The sequence below is a fragment of the Sorex araneus genome, chromosome 6, assembly GCF_027595985.1.
Source record: "Sorex araneus isolate mSorAra2 chromosome 6, mSorAra2.pri, whole genome shotgun sequence".
NCBI classification, from domain to species: Eukaryota; Metazoa; Chordata; class Mammalia; order Eulipotyphla; family Soricidae; genus Sorex; species Sorex araneus.
Genome location: NC_073307.1, coordinates 99,125,024 through 99,144,841, shown reverse-complemented (window position 1 = coordinate 99,144,841; position 19,818 = coordinate 99,125,024). Strand labels below are relative to the sequence as shown.

The 19,818-nt window shown below is 70.2% G+C and overlaps 1 protein-coding gene across 1 annotated transcript in view; it reads left to right on the top strand.

The window, feature by feature from the left end:
* The first annotated feature begins 3,034 nt into the window (after nucleotides 1–3,034).
* The window catches only part of CELSR1 (cadherin EGF LAG seven-pass G-type receptor 1), a 43,575-nt gene continuing 26,791 nt past the window's right edge, over nucleotides 3,035–19,818 (top strand). The window contains exons 1-3 of the mRNA XM_055143632.1: nucleotides 3,035–6,278; nucleotides 17,001–17,639; nucleotides 19,295–19,517. Coding sequence (XP_054999607.1) covers nucleotides 3,035–6,278; nucleotides 17,001–17,639; nucleotides 19,295–19,517 — 4,106 coding nt within the window. The remainder of the gene's footprint in view (nucleotides 6,279–17,000; nucleotides 17,640–19,294; nucleotides 19,518–19,818) is intronic.

Below are 19,818 nucleotides of genomic sequence, written 5' to 3'. Positions count from 1 at the left end.
GAGTCATCCCTGAGCACAGAGCCGGGAGTGAGCCCCGAGCACAGATCCAGGAGTGAGCTCCGAGCACAGAGCCAGGAGTCAGCCCTGAGCACAGAGCTGGGAGTGAGCCCCGAGCACAGAGCCAGGAGTCAGCCCTGAGCACAGAACCTGGAGTCAGCCCTGAGCACTGCAGGGCGTGGCCCCTAAACGGGCATCAGAAGCCGTTTCAGGCTGGGGAACTGAGACACAGCGTGTGGCTGACCTGGGTCCCAGCCCCGCACCCCCGCCCCAGTCCCTGGACGCCCCCCACCCCGGGCCCTGGACGCCCCCTGCCCACCCGCCGGCCGCTGCTTGGCTGCTGGAGCCGGCCCTGTAGTCTCCTAGCTCAGGTCATTCTGGGGGTGGGCAAGGGTGACCAGTTCCGCGGAAGGGTGAGTTGCCCTACCCGCCTCCGCCCCGTGTTTGCGGACCTGCTGAAGCTCCCTGTAGCCACCCAGTTCCCGGCGCCCCAAAGGGGGGCTCAGCAGGGACCCGCCGCCCTGCCCTGCAGAGCCTGCGCCTGGCCACTAGGGGCCACTGCAGCCCCAGGGGCCTGCCCAGGACCGGCCCAAGGTGGGGCGGAGGGGAAGGTTCAGTCCCGGTTCCCGGGGAGCCAGGGGACAGACACTGCCCATCAGGTGACCGGACACTGTGTCCATCAGCTGACCGGACGCAGTGCCCATCAGCTGACCGGACGCTGTGCCCACCAGCAAACCAGACACTGCCCATCGGCTCGCACCCGTGCTGCTTCCTCCTGTCCACTGGCAGGTTCTGTTGTCAGGCCCTGCCCAGGTCGGCTTCCAGAATCTTCCAGAACCTTCGTGGTGCCGAGGCCTGTCCAGAGATGGCCAGCTGCTGGCCTGGCTGGGAGTGCCCGGGGAGGCACCCTCGGCAGGACCCCTCGGGACACCCTGGGGCCGGGCCCCCGGGTGGGAGCTTTGCATTCCTCTGGGACAGGCGCTGGCAGCGGCGGGCAGGGAAACGGTTTTCTCTCCGCCCTGACATCATCGGGGCCTTCGGGGGCGCCTGGCAGGGAAACCGCTTGATTAGGATCGACATTCCCTCAGCCCCGCGCGCTGCGAACATTCTAATTAGGGGGCTGGTTTCTGTCCCACCCTCTGAGTCAGCCCCCGGCCCGCGCGGGGTCACGGGAGGGGAGGGGCCCGCGGAACCCAGTTCCCCGGGGCTTCGGGTTTTAATTCCCCGAATTCCAAAAAGAGAAGAAAAAAGGCGGCAGGAGCCGCGCGGGGCTTCGGCCTGAACTTGCTTTGCAGCCCCGGGGACGGGGGCGCCCCGCGCGCGCCCGGAGGCTGGCCAGGGGCAGAGCTGGCTGGGCTGGGGGCTCCCTGTCCCGCCCTCCGCAGAGACACACCCCACCCGGGGTGAGGGCCATGGCCAGGGCGGGGCAGGGAACTCCCGGGAGCCCAGGGGCGCTGAGGGCCACACTCTGAGCCCCCCTGCATGGCCCCCAGGCGGGCACTTGCAGGTGGGCTGCTGTTCCTTGGGGTGGGGGACCAGGAGGACTCCGACAACTCCCCGCAGCGACAGGCAGGAGGGGCGGTCACTCCGCTCCTGGCGAGCAAAGGGCGCGCGGGTGTCAGGAAGGTGATGGAGCACTGAGGGCAGAGTAGAAGACTCCTGTTTCCCCGGGGGTGGAGGGAGAGGGGCTGGGGCTCCTCTGGCGTCAGACCCTCACCCCTGCCCGGAGACAGCTCCGCGCCCCGCCCCCCCAGCCCCCTGCCCGGGCTGCGCGCCTGGCCCAGAGCCGCCGCAGCAGGAAGGGGCGTGGGCCGTGCCTGTGGTCAGGCCGCTGGGCCTGGTGTCTGGTTCCCGAGCGCTGGACACACCCACAGCCCTTCGCAGCCTTTGCGTTTCCAAAACCCGGCAAGTGCAGGGCCCCGGCCGTGTTTGCTCAAACCCACCGCACCCCGGGACAGGCCGATTGTGCAAGCGGCTGGCGCGGCGGCCGGGGGCGGGGGGGGGGGTGCCCGCTCTCCTCCCCGCGCCCCCCGACCCTTCCCCCGCCAAGGGCCACCGTGGACGGCCCCAGGTCGAAAGGCTGCGGCCGCTGAGCCCGACCCGGCGACCCCAATCACAGTGACTGGGAGGAAAATCCCCACATCTGACTTCCGCCAGGGGATGCAGTTCCCGGCACCCCGAGGAGCCCGGGTGGGAAGGATCTGTGCGGACTGGGGGGCTGGGGGGCGTCGCAAGCTCTCTGCGCCCAGCCTGGAGACGCCGCGGCCGCGACCCCGGCCGGCCGGCCTGCGACCCCCACGCCCACCGATTGTAAAAGCGCCGCGGGAGGGGGGGGGGGTCTTTCTGGCCCAGAGAATAGCCCTAAAGCGGGGCGGGGCGTCTCGGTCCCGGGCCAGGGCTGCCCCGTAGGTGGGCTGAAGCGCCCCTGGGGAGGCCGGGCGGGGGCGGGGCCGGGCGCGCCCCCGGGGAGGGGCCGGGCCGCCCCACGCCGCCGCCGCCGCTGCTCTCCCCGGGCGCAGCAACTTCGCGCTTACAACTCCGGGAAGTTTCCGTCGGGCGGGAACGGCGGGGTCCCCGCGCCCCCCGGACCGCGCCCGCGCCCCGAGATCGCCCCCCCCGCCCGGCCCCCCGCGCCCCCCGGCCGCCGCACCCGCCCGGTCCCCCGCGCCCCGGCCGGCCGCCGGCGACCCCGCCCCGCCGGGAGGCCGCGCGCCCCGCCCCGCCCCGCGTCTCCATGGAGACCCGTCGGCGCGCGCCCCAGCCCGCTCCCCCCGGGAGGAACAATGCGCGGCGGGCCGGGGGCGGGGCCGGGCGCGGGGGGCGCGGGGGGCCGGGCCCGCCCCGCTTCCCACGCCGCCGCCCCGGCCACCTGGAGCCGCCGCGGGCGCAGGTCGCCGCGCCCGCCCGGGACGCGCCGAGGAGCCATTTTGGAGCCGCGCGGGCCGAGTCCGGCGCTGCGCCCTCGAGGTGGCCGCGGCCCCGCGGGGCCCCGCCGGCGCATGGGTCGTGCTGGGCCGTCGGGCTCGGACCCCGGGCCATGGCGCCGCCGCTGCTGCCGCTGCTGCTGGCCGCCGCCGCTGTCGCCGCGCTGCCCGGCTGGACCCGCGCGCTGGACGCCGCGCGCTCGCCCGGGCCGCCGCGGGGGCCGCCGGACGTGAGCCGCGACGCGGGGTCCCGGGGCTGCGCGAGGCTCGGGGGGCGCCCGCCGCCGCCGCCGCCGCTGCCCCGGGGCGCCCTGGGGGTCCCGCCGCGGTTGCGCGCGCCCGGCCCCACCGGCGCCCCCCGCGCGCGGCTCGGCTGCTGCCCCGCGGGGCGCGCGGCGCTCGCGGCGCTGACCGCCCGCAGGTGCCCGCCGCGCGCCGTCCGCCGGGGGTCTCCGCTGCCCCCGGCGGGGGCGGGGGCGGGGGCGGGCGCGGCGCGCAGGGCGCGGCGAGGCGCGGGCGGCCGCACCAGCCCGCAGTTCCCGCTGCCCAGCTACCAGGTGTCCGTGCCCGAGAACGAGCCGGCGGGCACGGCGGTCATCGAGCTGCGCGCGCACGACCCCGACCCCGGCGACGCGGGCCGCCTGGCCTACCAGATGGAGCCGCTCTTCGACGAGCGCTCGGGCGCCTACTTCACCATCGACCCCGACACGGGCGCTGTGCGCACGGCGCGCCCGCTGGACCGCGAGACCCAGGACACGCACGTGCTCAAGGTCAGCGCCCTGGACCACGGCTCGCCGCGGCGCTCGGGGGCCACCTACCTCACCGTCACGGTCAGCGACACCAACGACCACGCGCCCGCCTTCGAGCAGGCCGAGTACCGCGAGCGCGTGCGCGAGAACCTGGAGCTGGGCGCCGAGGTGCTGACCATCCGCGCCACTGACGGCGACGCGCCCGCCAACGCCGACCTGCGCTACCGCCTGCTGCGCGGCGCGCGCGGCGTCTTCGAGATCGACGCGCGCTCGGGCGTGGTGCGCACCCGCGCCGCGCTGGACCGTGAGGAGGCGGCCGCCTACCAGCTGCTGGTGGAGGCCACCGACCAGGGCCGCAACCCGGGCCCGCTCAGCGCCACGGCTACCGTGCACATCGCCGTGGAGGACGAGAACGACAACTACCCGCAGTTCAGCGAGCCGCGCTACGTGGTGCGCGTGCCCGAGGACGTGGCGGTCAACACGCCCGTGCTGCGCGTCCGGGCCACCGACCGCGACCAGGGCCGCAACGCCGCCGTCCACTACAGCATCGTCAGCGGCAACCTCCGCGGCCAGTTCTACCTGCACTCGCTGAGCGGCAGCCTGGACGTCATCAACCCGCTGGACTTCGAGGCCATCCGCGAGTACACGCTGCGCGTCAAGGCGCAGGATGGCGGCCGCCCGCCGCTCATCAACTCCTCGGGGCTGGTGTCCGTGCAGGTGCTGGACGTGAACGACAACGCGCCCATCTTCGTCAGCAGCCCCTTCCAGGCGGCCGTGCTGGAGAACGCGCCCCTCGGCCACTCCGTGCTGCACATCCAGGCGGTGGACGCCGACTCGGGCGAGAACGCGCGCCTGCGCTACCGCCTGGTGGGCACGGCCTCCTCGGGCGCGCGCGACCCCGCCGGCCCGGACGCCCCCGCCGCCGCCGGCGGCGGCGCCTCGGACTTCCCCTTCCAGATCCACAACAGCTCGGGCTGGATCACCGTGTGCGCCGAGCTGGACCGCGAGGCCGTGGAGCACTACAGCTTCGCGGTGGAGGCGGTGGACCACGGGTCGCCGCCCATGAGCGCCTCGGCCAGCGTGTCCGTCACCGTGCTGGACGTGAACGACAACGACCCCGCCTTCACGCAGCCCGCCTACGAGCTGCGGCTGAACGAGGACGCGGCGGTGGGCAGCAGCGTGCTGACCCTGCGGGCCGTGGACCGGGACGCCAACAGCGTCATCACCTACCAGCTCACGGGCGGGAACACGCGCAACCGCTTCGCGCTGAGCAGCCAGAGCGGCGGCGGCCTCATCACGCTGGCGCTGCCGCTGGACTACAAGCAGGAGCGCCAGTACGTGCTGTCCGTCACCGCGTCCGACGGCACGCGCGCGCACACGGCGCAGGTCTTCATCAACGTCACCGACGCCAACACGCACCGACCTGTGTTCCAGAGCTCCCACTACACGGTGAGCGTGAGCGAGGACCGCCCGGCCGGCACCGCCATCGCCACCATCGGCGCCACCGACGAGGACACGGGCGAGAACGCCCGCATCACCTACGTGCTGGAGGACCCCGTGCCCCAGTTCCGCATCGACCCCGACTCAGGCACCGTCTACACCACGGCCGAGCTGGACTACGAGGACCAGGCGGCGTACACGCTGGCCATCACAGCCCGGGACAACGGCATCCCCCAGAAGTCGGACACCACGTCGCTGGAGGTCCTGGTGCTGGACGCCAACGACAATGCCCCCCACTTCCTGCGCGACCTCTACCAGGGCTCCGTGCTGGAGGACGCGCCGCCGTCCACCAGCGTCCTGCAGGTGTCTGCCAGCGACCGCGACTCGGGCCCCAACGGCCGCCTGCTCTACACCTTCCAGGGCGGGGACGACGGGGACGGCGACTTCTACATCGAGCCCACGTCCGGCGTGATCCGCACCCAGCGCCGGCTGGACCGGGAGAACGTGGCCGTGTACCGCCTGCGGGCCCTGGCGGTGGACCGGGGCAGCCCGGCACCCCTCAGCGCCTCGGTGGACGTCCAGGTGACCGTGCTGGACATCAACGACAACCCGCCCGTGTTCGACCGGGACGAGCTGGAGCTGTGGGTGGAGGAGAACAGCCCGGTGGGCTCGGTGGTGGCGCGCATCCGAGCCCAGGACCCCGACGAGGGCGCCAACGCCCAGATCATGTACCAGATCGTGGAGGGCAACGCACCCGAGGTCTTCCAGCTGGACCTGCTGAGCGGGGAGCTGCGGGCGCTGGCCGACCTGGACTTCGAGGCGCGGCAGGAGTACGTGCTGGTGGTGCAGGCCACCTCGGCCCCCCTGGTGAGCCGGGCCACTGTGCGCGTGCGCCTGTTGGACCAGAACGACAACCCGCCCCTGCTGCCCGACTTCCAGATCCTCTTCAACAACTACGTCAGCAACAGGTCCAGCAGCTTCCCCACGGGGGTCATCGGCCGCGTGCCCGCGCACGACCCCGACCTCTCCGACCGCCTCTCCTATGCCTTCCTGCGGGGCAACGAGCTGCAGCTGCTGCTGCTGGACGCGGCCACAGGGGAGCTGCAGCTCAGCAGGGACCTGGACAACAACCGGCCCCTCGAGGCGCTCATGGAGGTGTCCGTGTCCGGTGAGTGGGCCCCGGGGCGGCCTGCCGGGGCACATCGTCGGGGCAGGGCCGGGCCCGGCCCCTTTCTGGGGGTGATGTGGGGTCTTCCAGGTGGGGAGGGGTGCGCGGCAGCAGGGCACGGCTGGGCCTCCTGCCGCCGCTGGCTCTGCGGGGATGGGGGCGGGATGGGAGGGTCCCGACGACGGGGCTCCGGCCTGTCTGCAGAGATCAAAGGTCACAGCGAAGCCCATGTGCCAATTAGTCCCGGGCGGGACCGTTGGGAGTCGCCGGCCGGCCGGCCCCTGAGTCATGCCCTGTCTCTCGGCATCTCCTGCGGCCGTAACTGTCGGCCACGTGTGCCGGCCCCTGCGTGGGAGCACTTTGAAAAGCACCTTCACGTTTGATGTCGGGCGCGGGCTTGTAATTTGGGTGTTACCCCGAGGTCACTGCGGGAACCCAGCCCAACTGTGGGGGGGGCACGGGGGGGCTGCAGGGGCGCCGGCGAGCCTGATGCTCGGGGCTGGGGAGCGCGGTGGTCCTCCGCCCCAGGGGCCACGGAGAGGGGGCAGGAGGGAGGGTGGGAGAGGAGAGAGGGCGCCTGGCGGGCCAGGCAGGGCAGGCCGGTGAGCAGGAACGGCCCGAGGCCAGCGCCCGCTTCCAGGTGAACCGAGGGAACAGCAGCGATGACAGAGTCGCGTCCCCGGGGCGGGTTCAGGAGGTGACTGGGAGCGGCTGGGGAGTCCAATTAGCCAGGGGTGGGGGAGAAACCGGTTCCGGTTGTTTTTTCTCGCCGTCCGGAACCTGGGGCTGCAGTTGTGCAGTGATGCAACCCCGGGCCCCGGGCTTGGCGGCTCAGCTCCCCGCGGGCGAGGGTTCCGGCGGCGTCGGGCCGGGAATGTGTGCGGGCGGGGGGAACGGGCCCTCGGGCGAGTGGCTGGCGGGCGCCCCCTCGCCCCGGAGCCGTGCCGCTCTCGGAAGGAAGTTCGTTCCCTTGGCGTTTGCTTCCCGTTGCCCCCCCACCCCCCCCCACGCCAAGGAGCGGGACTGAACCTGCAGGATGGCCCGGCCCCAGCCCCGCAAGGGTGGGTTTGCCGGCCGCCGGGTGCATGCCGGGAGCGGGCGGCTTTGTGTGGGGAGGGTGAGGAATGTGGGCCCTGAGCCTCCCCTCCCCTCCGGATGGCGGGGTTTAGGGCGGATTTCATTCAAAAGGAGCGAGGAGCTCCCGCCGGCGGGGGGCCGCCCGCCCGCCCGGACATAGGCGCGGGTGCGGAGGCAACTCCGTGGTGGAGTTCCGGGGGGCGTGCGAGCCTCACCTGTGCCCGGCCTGGCCACGGGGCTGCTCCCCAGACTCAGGTTTAACCGTCTGCGCTGCTCCCCTCGGGCTGGCGGGCGGGCGGGCGGAGGGGGTGTCAGGGCGCCCGCGGAAACCAGACTCAGTGCCCCCAGCCCCCGAGCGCGCGGCCCGCCACCCCCTGCCGCCCGGCCCGCATGGCCTTGGCGTGAGCCCCTGGGCGCCCCGTGCTGTGGTGTCACCTGTCAGGAAGCCAGCGAGGGTGTTCACAAGCAGTAATACGGGGGCGTGTCCGGCCCCCGCAGCGGTGGCAGGACAGGCCTCCCGGTTTACGAGGGGAAGGGGCTTTGTTCCCGCCCCCGCTGCTGGCAGGGCGTGACTGCCCGGCGCCCCGGGGGTTTACAGCCGCCCGGGCTCTGAGGGTTATTGGCTGCGGGGGGGCAGGCCTGCCAGGGTGGACGGCGGGCTCCCGGGCGCAGAGCTGGTGTCTGTACGTGGCCAGGACCGGACCCGCTGGTGGAGACGGGCTGACCCGGTCTCATGGGCGTAGCCACCACGGGGGCCAACGTCCAACAAGGGCTGAAGTTTGTTTCAGGGGGACCGGGAGAGAGGACGGTGGGGAGGGTGCTTGCCTGTCATGGGGCAGACCCGGGTTTGATCCCTGGCACCCCCTAGGGTCCCCCCAGGCACCACCAGGAGGGACCCCTGAGCACGGAACCAGGAATCAGCCCCGGGGAGGCCATGATGATGAGGTGGGGGGGGAGGGTTGGTGAGGCCATGATGATGGGGGGGTTGGAGGGGGAGGGTTGGGGGAAGCCATGATGATGAGGTCAGGGGGAGGGTTAGGGAGGCCATGATGAGGTGGGGGTCTTGGGGAGGCCATGATGATGAGGTCAGGGGGTGGGTTGGCGAGGCCATGAGGTGGGGGGGCTTGGGGAGGCCATGATGATGAGGTCAGGGGAGGACTGGGAAGGGCATGATGATGAGGTCGGGGGAGGGCTGGGGAGGCCATGATGATGAGGTCACCACGCAGCCAGAGCCACCTCTGCGCTTCCCTGTTCCAGCGGTTCTCCCACAGGGACTCCTGGAAGGGCAGGAGCCTGCCCGCCCCCACCTCATGCCCCGCAGTGTTCAGTGCTCTGTGACCCCAGGGCAGTGACCCCCACCAGGCCAAGTTTGCTCAGGCTGGAATAAGCCGGTCTGTGGGGATGGGGTCTTCCCAGGAGGGTCTAGGAGGGTCCTGCAGGGATCCTGGTGGGGGGCACCCGGCCATCACCCCCACGTGAGGGGCCCCTTAAGCATCATCATGGGGTTGGGGACAGGCCGGGGGACAGAGGAGTCGGGTCACGGCCAAGGGCTGGCAAGGGCCTGCAGGGGTGCTGGGTGCGAGGGCAGGGCCCGGCTGAGGGGGCACCCTGGGTAGGCTCCCGGGTGCAGAGCGGGGTCCGCCTGGTGCAGGATGGGGCCGGGGGCACTGTGGCGGGGGGTCAGCGTGGGCCCCGGAGACCCAGCAGAGACTCGCCCAGGTGCCCGGGCCAGGGGCTCCGGTGGGCCCCCGCCAGCCGCCAGCGCCCGGGGTCGCGTTGCTGGTGACCCCGTGGCTCAGCGGCGTCCGGGGCCCAGGGCGGAGGGTTGCCGGCCGGGCAGAGTGGCAGCGCTGGCCCCGGGGGACAGCTTTCAGGTTTTTCCCGTCCTGTAACTTGACCGTGGTCAGGAGCAGCCCGGAATGGCATTCCTGGTGCGGGGCGGGCACGCACCACCCTCTGCTTTCTTGCTGCGGGGCCTCCAAGGAGTATTCCGGAAGGGTCAGGTTTCCCATTGCAATGGCGTCTTGGTTTGTGGGGCCGGGGGGCCCCTGGGCCTTACCTCACAAAGGGGCCCAGGGATGGCTCACGTGTGGCCCCGTCCAGGGCTGGGGGCGCCGCCCCTTCCGTGGGGGCGGAGGGGAGAGGGCGGGGGGGGGGCAGGCCCGTCCCTGCCCCCCTGTGTGTGGGGGGGTCCTTGGCCCCGGGACAGGCAGGATTGGGCGTTTTCCAGGAAACTCCAGCTTGAATTCTCGCGCTCTCGCTTCAGGTAAGAACTTGTGGCCGTCTTGGCAGCCGCAGCCCTGCTTGGGCGCGAACGCCCCACAGCTGGAAGGAGACCAAAGGCGCCACACCCCTCAGCGCCAGGGCGCTGCGTCCCACACACACGCAGGGGCAGAGATGCAGGGCACACGACAGACACAGATACACACAGACTCACACAGACACACACAGACTCACAGAAACACACTGACACACACAGACTCACACAGACTCACACAGAAACACACACAGACTCACAGAAACACACTGACACACACAGACACACACACAGACTCACACAGACACACACAGACTCACAGAAACACACTGACACACACAGCCTCACACAGACACACACAGACTCACACAGACTCACACAGACTCACACAGAAACACACACAGACTCACAGAAACACACTGACACACACAGACACACACACAGACTCACACAGACACACACAGACTCACAGAAACACACTGACACACACAGACACACACATAGACTCACACAGACACACACAGAAACACACAAACACACAGACACACAGACACACATACACAGACTCACATAGACACACACAGACACACACAGACTCACATAGATACACACAGACACACACAGACACACACACATACTCACAGCAACACAGACACCACAGACTCACACAGAAACACAGACACATACAGACTTACATAGACACACAAACACAGACACACACAGATACACAGATTCACAGAAACGAACACACAGACTCACACAAACACACAGACATACAGATTTACACAAACATTGATTCACACACAACACAGACACACACACACAGACTCACAGACACACAGACTTACACACACAGACTCACAGGCACACAGACACTCCTTGTGATATGGGGCTGCCACCAGGACTCCTGTGTCCAGTGCTCACCCCGTGTCGGTCAGGGCTGCTCTCCCCTTTGGTGTGAGCGGAGGAGCCTCCTCAGACTTCAGGACTCTCTTGCGGCACTTGGCCGAGTCACGGCCCCCTGCAGACCCGCCTGTGGGCACGAGCTGAGGCGCCCCGCGGTGGTCACGGCACCCCGGCTGGGCATGGCTGCTGTACTGGCCGCTGCCCCCGGCCCCCGTCAGCCCTCAGCTGAGGATCAGAGCAGAGTCCCGCCTGGGGCCACAGGACCTGCCCCGTGCTTGCCGGGTGCCCGCCAGCCCCTGAAGGCGGAGCCTGCCAGAGCCCAGAGGGTCTGCGGGTGGCGGTAGGGGTGGGCTCTCTGATCGGGGGTCCATAGGGCATGTCCTCCCGTGGGGGTCGCTAGCACGTGCCTGAGCCCTGAAGGTGGGAGGGGCAGAGCAGCCCTGGGCACAGGAGGCCGGTCTGACCCCAAGGCCCGCGGAGGGGGCAGGAGCCCATGTGCCCGGCCGGCCTGTGGCGTGGGCACCGCCCTGCTTCCCGCACAGGCCTGGCCTGCTCCTGCCCCGGGATACCGGCCCGTGCCCAGGGACCTGGGACTCAGGGCCAAGGCCGTGGGCGCTGGCAGCGGGGCCTCCTGGCTTCAGGGCAAGGCTCCTCTGTCCTGTCCTGGGCCCCGCCTGGCCTCAGCGGGCCCCCAGCCCCGTGGCCAGCAGCAGCAGGAGCGACACGCACTGACCCGGGACGAGGGGCCAGAAGCTGCAGGGATGAGTGGGCACTGGGGGTGGCACTCCGGGTGAGCGGAGAGTCCGAGTGTCCCCTCCCTCCCCCTGAGCCTCTGGCTCCGTGGCCTGTCACAGGGAAGGTCCCACTGGGGGCCCCGGCCAAGGGTCCCGTTCCCCATCGACTTCCGCCTGGCTCTGACAGTGTTGTTTGGGGCCCCGGCAGGCTGCGGGCCCCTGGGCCGGGTCCTGCTGGCCTGGTCCCCACGAGTTGGCCCGGCAGGCACCAGGGAAGGAGAGAGAAAGTGGGTGCAGACGGGAGCGGGGGCCCCTGGGTGGGGCAGATGGGAGCGGGGGGCCGTGGGTGTCGGTCTCCCGCCCGCTCCAGCCCAAGTGCTCTGTCCGTGCCTCGGAGCAGCCCCCGGCTTCAGTGGGGCGAGTGGAGAACATTCGGGTTATTGTGCCGGAAGTTTCCCGTGTGCCTGCGTGTGGTCAGCGTGTGCGGCTGGCCAGGACGTGGTGTGCCAGCGGGGGCCTGGCCGGCTGCCCTCTCACTGCTGGGGGAGGGACTCGCGGGCAGCTGAGAGGGACACCTGCGTCCCCACTGTGGGCCACACCCGGCGAGGCTCAGGGGTCACGCCTGGCTCTGCACTCGGGAATCACCCCTGGGCTGCTGGGAATCGAACCCGGGTCGGCCGCGTGCCAGGCCAACGCCCTCCCCGCTGTGCTATCGCTCCAGCCCCGAGAACGGGTATTTTGTGGTCAGCTCAGGCGCTCCCCAGACGGCAAGATACGCCCTATCGTTCCCCCACCCCTGCAGGAACAGCCGACTTTCCAGAATGTTCTTCAGGGACTGTGCGGGTCACACTCGAGCCCCCGCCGTGAGGGTGCCACAGCCCAGCCGCACCCAGAGCTGGCGGGGGATGGGCTCTCAGGCCTGGTGGGTCTCAGGGACCCTCGGAATTTGACAGGGAAGTGAGGTCCCTGGGGGAGGGGCTGACAAGGGGCCGCCACAGGTGACCCGGTGAGCTCCCGGCTGGGCGGGCAGGACCCCCACTCCAGGACCCGCCCCCCAGGGTAGCCTCGGTGCTGAGTGTGTGGGCGGCAGGCAAGGGGGGCACTGCACCCCCAGGGCCCAGGGCCACCGACCCTGGGCGCGGCCCCACGTGCCCACAGGGGGCTGCAACGTGCACATCAGGAGGGTGGCGTGGGGGTGGGGACCGAGAGCCCAGGGTGCCGCGTGGCATCGGCCTTTGTGCCCGGCCTTCCCGACCTCCCGCTGCCATTGTCCTGGAAGTGACTCCCGGCCCCTGCGAGCCCCCAGAGCCCGCCCGTTCCCATGGAGACGCGGCCCCTGGCCGGGCAGCTCTGTGTGAAGGGGTGTCCCCAGAGCCTCTCGGGTGACGCCCACCGGGCAGGAGGCTCCGTGGCCCGGGACGGCTTTTCCCCTGGCCGCCGGGGTTTTGTAAGGTGGAAACGGGGGGCAGCAGACCCAGGGTGGGGGACCAGGGCCCGGGTCTGTTTTCTGTTGGTGTGTGGTTGGGGTTTGGTTTTGTGTGGGGGTCACAGCCGGCAGTGCTCATTGGTCCCTCCCGGCTCTGTGCTCGGGAATCACTCCTGGCGGTGCCGGGGGCGGGGGGGCCCTGTGGGGTGGCGGGGAGCCAATTCGGGCCAGCCGCGCGCGGGGCAGACGCCTCGCCCGATGCCTGTTGCTCTGGCACACGCAGCAGCACCTGCAGGTGGGGGCTCCAGGCTGCCCCCTGCCCTGCGCCGGAGGAGGGGGACGAGGGCGGGTTTGGGTGAGTGGTGGAGGTGCAGGAACCGGGAGGGGCGGGGTCAGCCCTGCAGCGGGGAGAGAGCTCAGGCAGGGTTGGGGTCAACCCTGCAACAGGGAGAGAGCTCGGGCAGGGCGGGTCAGCCCCCGCAGCTCAGCTTGGCTGAATCCCCGCCTGGTGTGAGGCCTGCAGGGCCTGTGTCTGTCTGTCTGTCTGTCGGGCACAGGGCGGGGGGGCCCCCTGCTGTAGGTCTTCCAGCCCATGACCCCGAACCCCGCTGCTGACGGAACCGGGCCCATGGGGAACTGCATCCAGGAGCTGGCTCTAGAACATTCCCCTGCGTCTGAGTGCCCCTGCCTCCGGCGCCCGCCCCCAGCCTGCAGGTGCCCGCTCCTTGGCAGCCGTGGACCGCCTGGCACGCAGCCCTGCACGTTTGGTCAAATTAACTGGTGACGACAATTTTAATGAGTTTCCCCAAGTCGGGGGCCTGATTGGGATCTCGGGAGGTTGTTCCTGCAGGTGGTTTTCATTAGCGCCGCTGGGGTGATTCCCTGAACTTTATCTCCCGCTCAGGACCCCTGAACTCCCTGGGGCGGGGGATCCAATTTGTTGCTTGTAACTCGTCTCTAACCACTTAATAGCAGGGGAGCTGGGGCCCCCGAGGCGGCTGTCTGCCGGGCCTGGTGCTGTGATAGGGGCTGAGGGAGCGAGCGTGAGGCTAGCGCTAGCGAGTGGGTCGAGTGGGTCGGTGAGAGCGTGAGTGTGTGTGTGAGCGTGTGTGTGTGTGAGTGTGAAGTGTGTAGTCTGAGCATGTGAGTGCACGCGTGAATGTGAGCGAGCACATGTGTGTGTGAGCGTGTGTGAGCATGAGCATGTGGACGTGAGTGTGTGTGGATGTGAGTCTGAGTGTGAATGTGTGGGTGTGAGCATGTGAGTGAGTGTGTGTGAGTGTGAATATGTGGACATGAGTGTGTGTGGGTGTGAGTATGAGTGTGAATGTGGGTGTGAGCATGTGAATGAGTGTGTGTGTAAGTGTGAATATGTGGACGTGAGTGTGTGTGGGTGTAAGTCTGAGTGTGAATGTGTGAGCGTGAGCGTGTGTGTTTGTGTGTGTGACATGAGTGCGGGCATGAGAGCCTGTGGGTGTGACCCCAGGCGTGTGTGTGAGCTTGCGTGTGAGTGGATGAAGGTGTGGGGCAGGGGTGAGGCACGGAGACCGTGGTTGAGCCCAGGGAGGCGTGTGCAGGTGTGTGCACATGCGTGCATGCGTGTCCCATGAACCTGGCCCCGAGTAGCTGCTGGTGCGAGGCCTGGGTGGGCGCTGGCCTGGCTTCGGAAGCTCGCCCGGGGCCTCAGGGGCCGAGGATGGACCCAGGGGGCCTTGAGGTGGACACAGGGCCCAGGTCCGGCATAGAGGGGCGCGGCCGGGGGTGGGTGGGTGGGTGCTGGCCTGGGGAAGGCTGTGTGCCCGGCCCCGCCCTCCACGCGTGAGAAGTGCCGAGTCCTTCTGGAAGCTTCTTGCTCACCTGGCTTCCTGGGAGGGAGTAGGGCCCCGGGGCAGGCGTGGGGGCTCCCTCGGGCCCAGGGCTTGGCTTCTGCTTCTCAGCGGGAAGGGCCTGGCGGGAGGCAGGAGCGGGGTGGGGGGCGGGTCCCAGCACCTCTGTCTGCACCTGGCTGCCCCTCCCCCGCCCCAGCCTGGCCCTGCATCTGCCATGGGAACTTAGCAGAGGAATTTCCTTAGTAAATATTTGACCAGAAAAAGAAAAAAAAAAAAAGACAAAACCCCAGTGCTCCCGCCCGGTTGCAACGTGCCTGCGGATTAGCAGCGTCTGGGCCAATATTTGATCCCACCTACCACACACCCAGGCAGAGCGACGCCCTCCTGGCGGTGCCCGCGTGGGCTGCGGCCGTGGGCTTGGGGCTCGGCTGTGAGTGCCCGGGGGTCCCTGCCTGGCGCCCGACCCCACTTGGGGGCTGCGCCCTTTCTCAGGAAGGGGCTCGGGCCCGGGAGGGACCCTGTAGTACGCGTTGCCCTGAGCTCTTGATCTGGGGGGCTCCAAGGGTGCCAGCACCCACCGGCCTCTCTCCCTCCCTCCCCACGGTGCTCCCCGGAGTGTCTCTGCCCCAGCCCCCCAACCCCCCTAACCCGTTCCAGCCCCTCCCGCCCAGTGCCCCCAGCTGCCCCCACCAAACCTATGCCCCCCGCTCCCTTTCCCTGCCCCATTCCTGGGATTTTGGGGTCAAAATCCTCTCGAGCTCCTTCACAGGCGTATCACTGGGCTGGGGTCTGCAGTGTGTGGGAGGGGGGTGTGACCCACAGGGGTGTGTGGGGGTGTGTGTGTGACCCGCAGGGGTGTGTGGGAGGGGGTTGTGACCCGCAGGGGTATGGGGGGGTGTTACCCACAGGGGTGTGTGGGAGGGGGTGTGTGACCTGCAGGGGTGTGTGTGGGGGGATGTGACCCGCAGGGATGTGTATGGGGGGTGTGTTTGGGGGGTGACCCACAGGGGAGTAGGGGGATCTGTGACCTGCAGCTGGCTGTGACCCAGCCGTCCCTCCCACATGCCTCTTCCAGGGCCCATGTCCCTCCTTCCCCACCCCGACAGGTGGGTTTGCTGACCCCCTGCAGCCTCTGGGCTGGGCTGTTTGCTTGGGGCTGTTGTGTGGGGGGGTACGGGGCGGCTCCCCCCTCCTGGGCCAGAGGCACCAGTGGCCGGGTGGTCTCCAATAAGGACCCCTGGCCTGCGGGGTCATCCCCGGCCACCTGACCATGCATGCGGTGTCCACCAGGTGCGGGAAGGAAACCCTCAAAGAGGGAGCCCCGGGACTCACGCCGGGCGTGTGGGCGCCGAGGTCTAGCGGGGGGGGGAGACCCTCCTCGCGCCCCCCAGTGCTACCCAAGGGCCCCCATGCCAGGACATTCTAGAGGACGGGCAGGGTGGGGGCAGGGGTAAGGCCGGACGGAGGGGCCTGGGCTGGCCGAGGGCGTGGCCGGCGAGGGGGGCCCTGGGCTGGGGCGGTGGCCGGGACGCCCTGTGGCCACGGCAGCCCCCCTCCTGGGCTGGGGGCACGTGGGCCGCGGCCCCGACTGCCAGCAGTGACGCTGCTTAGCTGCTGGGACACAGCCGTGAGTCACGGCCCCTCGCTGCAAGGCGCCCGGCCCCCGAGGGCCTGAGAGGCCGCGTCCCAGGCGTCTACACCCCACCCCTCACGGGCTCCCCACCAGGCCTCGGAGCACTGTGGCCGGAGCAGCGGGCGGCCCTGCGCTGCCACCCAGCCGCCTCCCGGACCCCCGGCTGGCTGGCAGCAGAGGGGGGACCCCTGCCCAGGCCAGGCTGCAGCCGGTGGAGACTGGGGAGTGTGAGTGTGTGACAACTGTCTGCAGGCGGGCCCACGCCCTGCGGGGACCTGCGGGCACTGGGAGCTTGTGCGAGGGGCATGCAGGAGCCCCGTGGGGGTGGGGCAGGCCCTGTGGGTGCTGCCGGGGCTTCTCTGGGGGTCCCTCACCGCGGGGGGTGTCGGGGGACGGGGAAGGACCAGGAGGCTGAGCCTTGGGGGCGGAGGAGCCAGCCCTGAGTCAGCCACCCGGGGATGGTCACTCTGAGGGTCCTGCTGGGTGACCCCACCTGGGCCTGGGGGTCTGAGCCAGGGACCCCGTGCTGGGGTCGCTTTGAGGGTCCTGCAGGGTGACCCCACCTGGGCCTGGGGGTCTGAGCCGGGGACCCCGTGCTGGGGTAACTCTGAGGGTCCTGCAGGGTGACCCCGCCTGGGCCCGGGGGTCTGAGCCGGGAACCCTGATGCTGGGGTCGCTCTGAGGGTCCTCCTGGGTGACCCCACCTGGGCCTGGGGGTCTGAGCCGGGAACCCTGGTGCTGGGGTCGCTCTGAGGGTCCTGCAGGGTGACCCCCAGGGGTCAGAGCCAGGGTGGCGGGAAGGCTGCTGGGCCCGGCCCGGCCCGGCCCGCGGTGACGGTGACGCCCGTGTGTGTCCGCAGACGGCGTCCACAGCGTGGTGGCCCTGTGCACGCTGCGCGTGACGGTCATCACGGACGCCATGCTGAGCAGCAGCATCACGGTGCGGCTGCAGGGCATGTCCCAGGAGCGCTTCCTGTCCCCGCTGCTGGCGCTGTTCGTGGAGGGCGTGGCCACGGTGCTGTCCACGGCCAGGGACCACGTCTTCGTCTTCAACATCCAGAACGACACGGACGTGCGCGCCAGCATCCTGAACGTGACCTTCTCGGCGCTGCTGCCGGGGGGCGGGCGCGAGCGCTTCTTTGCCTCCGAGGACCTGCAGGAGCGCATCTACCTGAACCGCTCGCTGCTGGCCGCCGTGTCCGCCCAGCGCGTGCTGCCCTTCGACGACAACATCTGCCTGCGCGAGCCCTGCGAGAACTACATGAAGTGCGTGTCCGTGCTGCGCTTCGACAGCTCCGCGCCCTTCCTCAGCTCCGCCACAGTGCTCTTCCGGCCCATCCACCCGGTCACGGGGCTGCGCTGCCGCTGCCCGCCCGGCTTCACCGGCGACTACTGCGAGACTGAGATCGACCTGTGCTACTCCAGCCCCTGCGGGCCGCACGGCCGCTGCCGCCGGCGAGAGGGCGGCTACGCCTGCGAGTGTCTGCAGGGCTACACAGGTAGGCGGGGGCGGGGACTGGGGGGTCCGAGTGCCCCACCCTGCAGGGCTACACAGGTGGGGGGGCTCCTGGCCCTGTGGGGGCTGGGACTGGGGGGTCCGAGTGCCCCACCCTGCAGGGCTACACAGGTAGGCGGGGGGCTGGGACTGAGGGGTCCGAGTGTCCCACCCTGCAGGGCTACACAGGTGGGCAGGGGGCTTCCGGCCTGGTGTGGGGGAAACAGGGGCTGGGACATGGGTGGGTGTCGGGTTCCGCACCCTGTTGGGGGGGTGTGAAACTCCCCCAAACCAAGGGGGAGTTTCTGGGGCAGGTGGCTCCTCCGTGCCTGGAGGGGTCCTGAATCCTGGCCCGCCCTGGGCTCATTGTTCCCCTAAGGGCCTGCCACCCCCTTTGGGGATCTGGGCCGGGAGGCGGGATTAGCGGGTATTCAGGAGGCAGGAAGGGCGCAGAGCCCGTGGGGCAGAGAGGAAGCTGCTGGGTGGGGGACCCGGGAGCCTGGGGAGGGGGGCGGGGGGGCCGGAGAGGGGGCACCAGCCCGGCCGTGGAGCGGATGCACTGTGTGCGGGGCCTGCCCCCAGCACCCCCAGAAGGGGGTCCCCAAGATTCCTGCTCCCCTTGGGGGTCAAGGCAGGCGGGTGGGGAAGACGCAGGGGGGTGGCTGGACTGTCCCCGCATGGGGGGGTGAGGAGGTGCCCTGAGCCGGGGCTGCCCAGAGGGACACGCCCGCCCCCGCCCGGGACTCCCTCCGCTGGCCCTGAGTGACATGACGCCCCGAGTCTGCGTCTCTGCCCTTTCCCGGGAGGGGGCCGGGCGGGGGCGGGGCCTGGCCGCTTTGAAGCTCCCTGTGCCCGGGTAATTGGGCCCATTTCACCTGCTGAAAGGCCTGTCAGCGCCCGGGTCCCCTTCCTCGCGCCTGTAAGCCGACCCCGGCCCCGCGCCTGGGAAGCTGGATGGGCCCCGGGCGGCAGGAAGCCTTGGCTTCCCGTGCGGGCGCCCGAGGGGGCTCCAGGATGTCAGGGAGGGCCCCCGGCAGCCTGGCCCGGGCGTGGGGTGTTGAAAGCCGCTGGCGGGGACCGGGCCCCTCGGTGGCGGCTGGCGCTGGGTTGGGTGGGCGAGGGCCAGCACGGGGACCCGGGGCCGGTCACTCAGCACTTCAGGCTCCGGCCGGCCCCCCCGTGTCCCACTGCCACCCCCCCGGACCCCCACTTGCCCTGCTCCTGTCACTCACGTGCCACAGCTGGCCCTCTGCCCTGGGAAGGTTCTGGAAGGTGGACGCGGGCAGGGCTGAGCCTGCCGCAGGCGTGAGGCCTTGAGTCCGACCCCCAGAGCCTCCCACAGGCGCTGGGCACCGCAGTTTGTGGGGGTGCGATCCCCAGAGAGAGGGTCCTGGGGCCCAGCACTGAGCAGCACAGGCAGGAAGTGCCCCTCCCCCGTGGGGGCCGCCGCTGTGGGGTCTTCCTGTGGCCTCAGGCTGCCGAGGGGTCAGGTCCGCAACCGCCCCTCTGTCCCGGGCCTGGGGTCGTGGTCTGTCCCCCCAGGGCGCTTCCCCCAGGCTCCTGGGGTCTGGGGGGCCCCGGCTCCCGTCTCGACTGGGCACCCGGGCAGGGCGCCCCCTTCTCTCTGCGCCCTGTGACCCCGTCTGCTCCGGCCTGCAGGAGAGCACTGTGAGGTGAGCATGCACTCGGGGCGCTGTGCCAGCGGCGTGTGCAGGAACGGGGGCACCTGCGTGAACCTGCTCATTGGCGGCTTCCACTGCGTGTGTCCCCCCGGCGCCTACGAGCCGCCCTACTGTGAGGTGACCACCCGCAGCTTCCCGGCCGGCTCCTTTGTCACCTTCCGCGGCCTGCGCCAGCGCTTCCGCTTCTCTGTCTCCCTCACGTGAGTGTGCGGATGGGGTCGCCGGGGGTGGAGCCTGAGAGACCTGCAGGGCCGGGTCCCGGGGGGCAGGGGCAGGGAGGTGACACCCAGTGGTGCTCAGGGCTGACTCCTGGCCCTGTGCTCGGGGCTGACTCCTGGCCCTGGCTCGGGGCTGACTCCTGGCTCCGTGCTCAAGGCTGACTCCTGGCTCTGTGCTCAGGGGTCACTCCTGGTGGGACTCAGGGCACCAGCAGGGGTGTCAGGGATGGAGCTGGGGTCTCCACATGCAGGGGAAGCGTCTCGGCCCGTCCTGTCTCTCCCG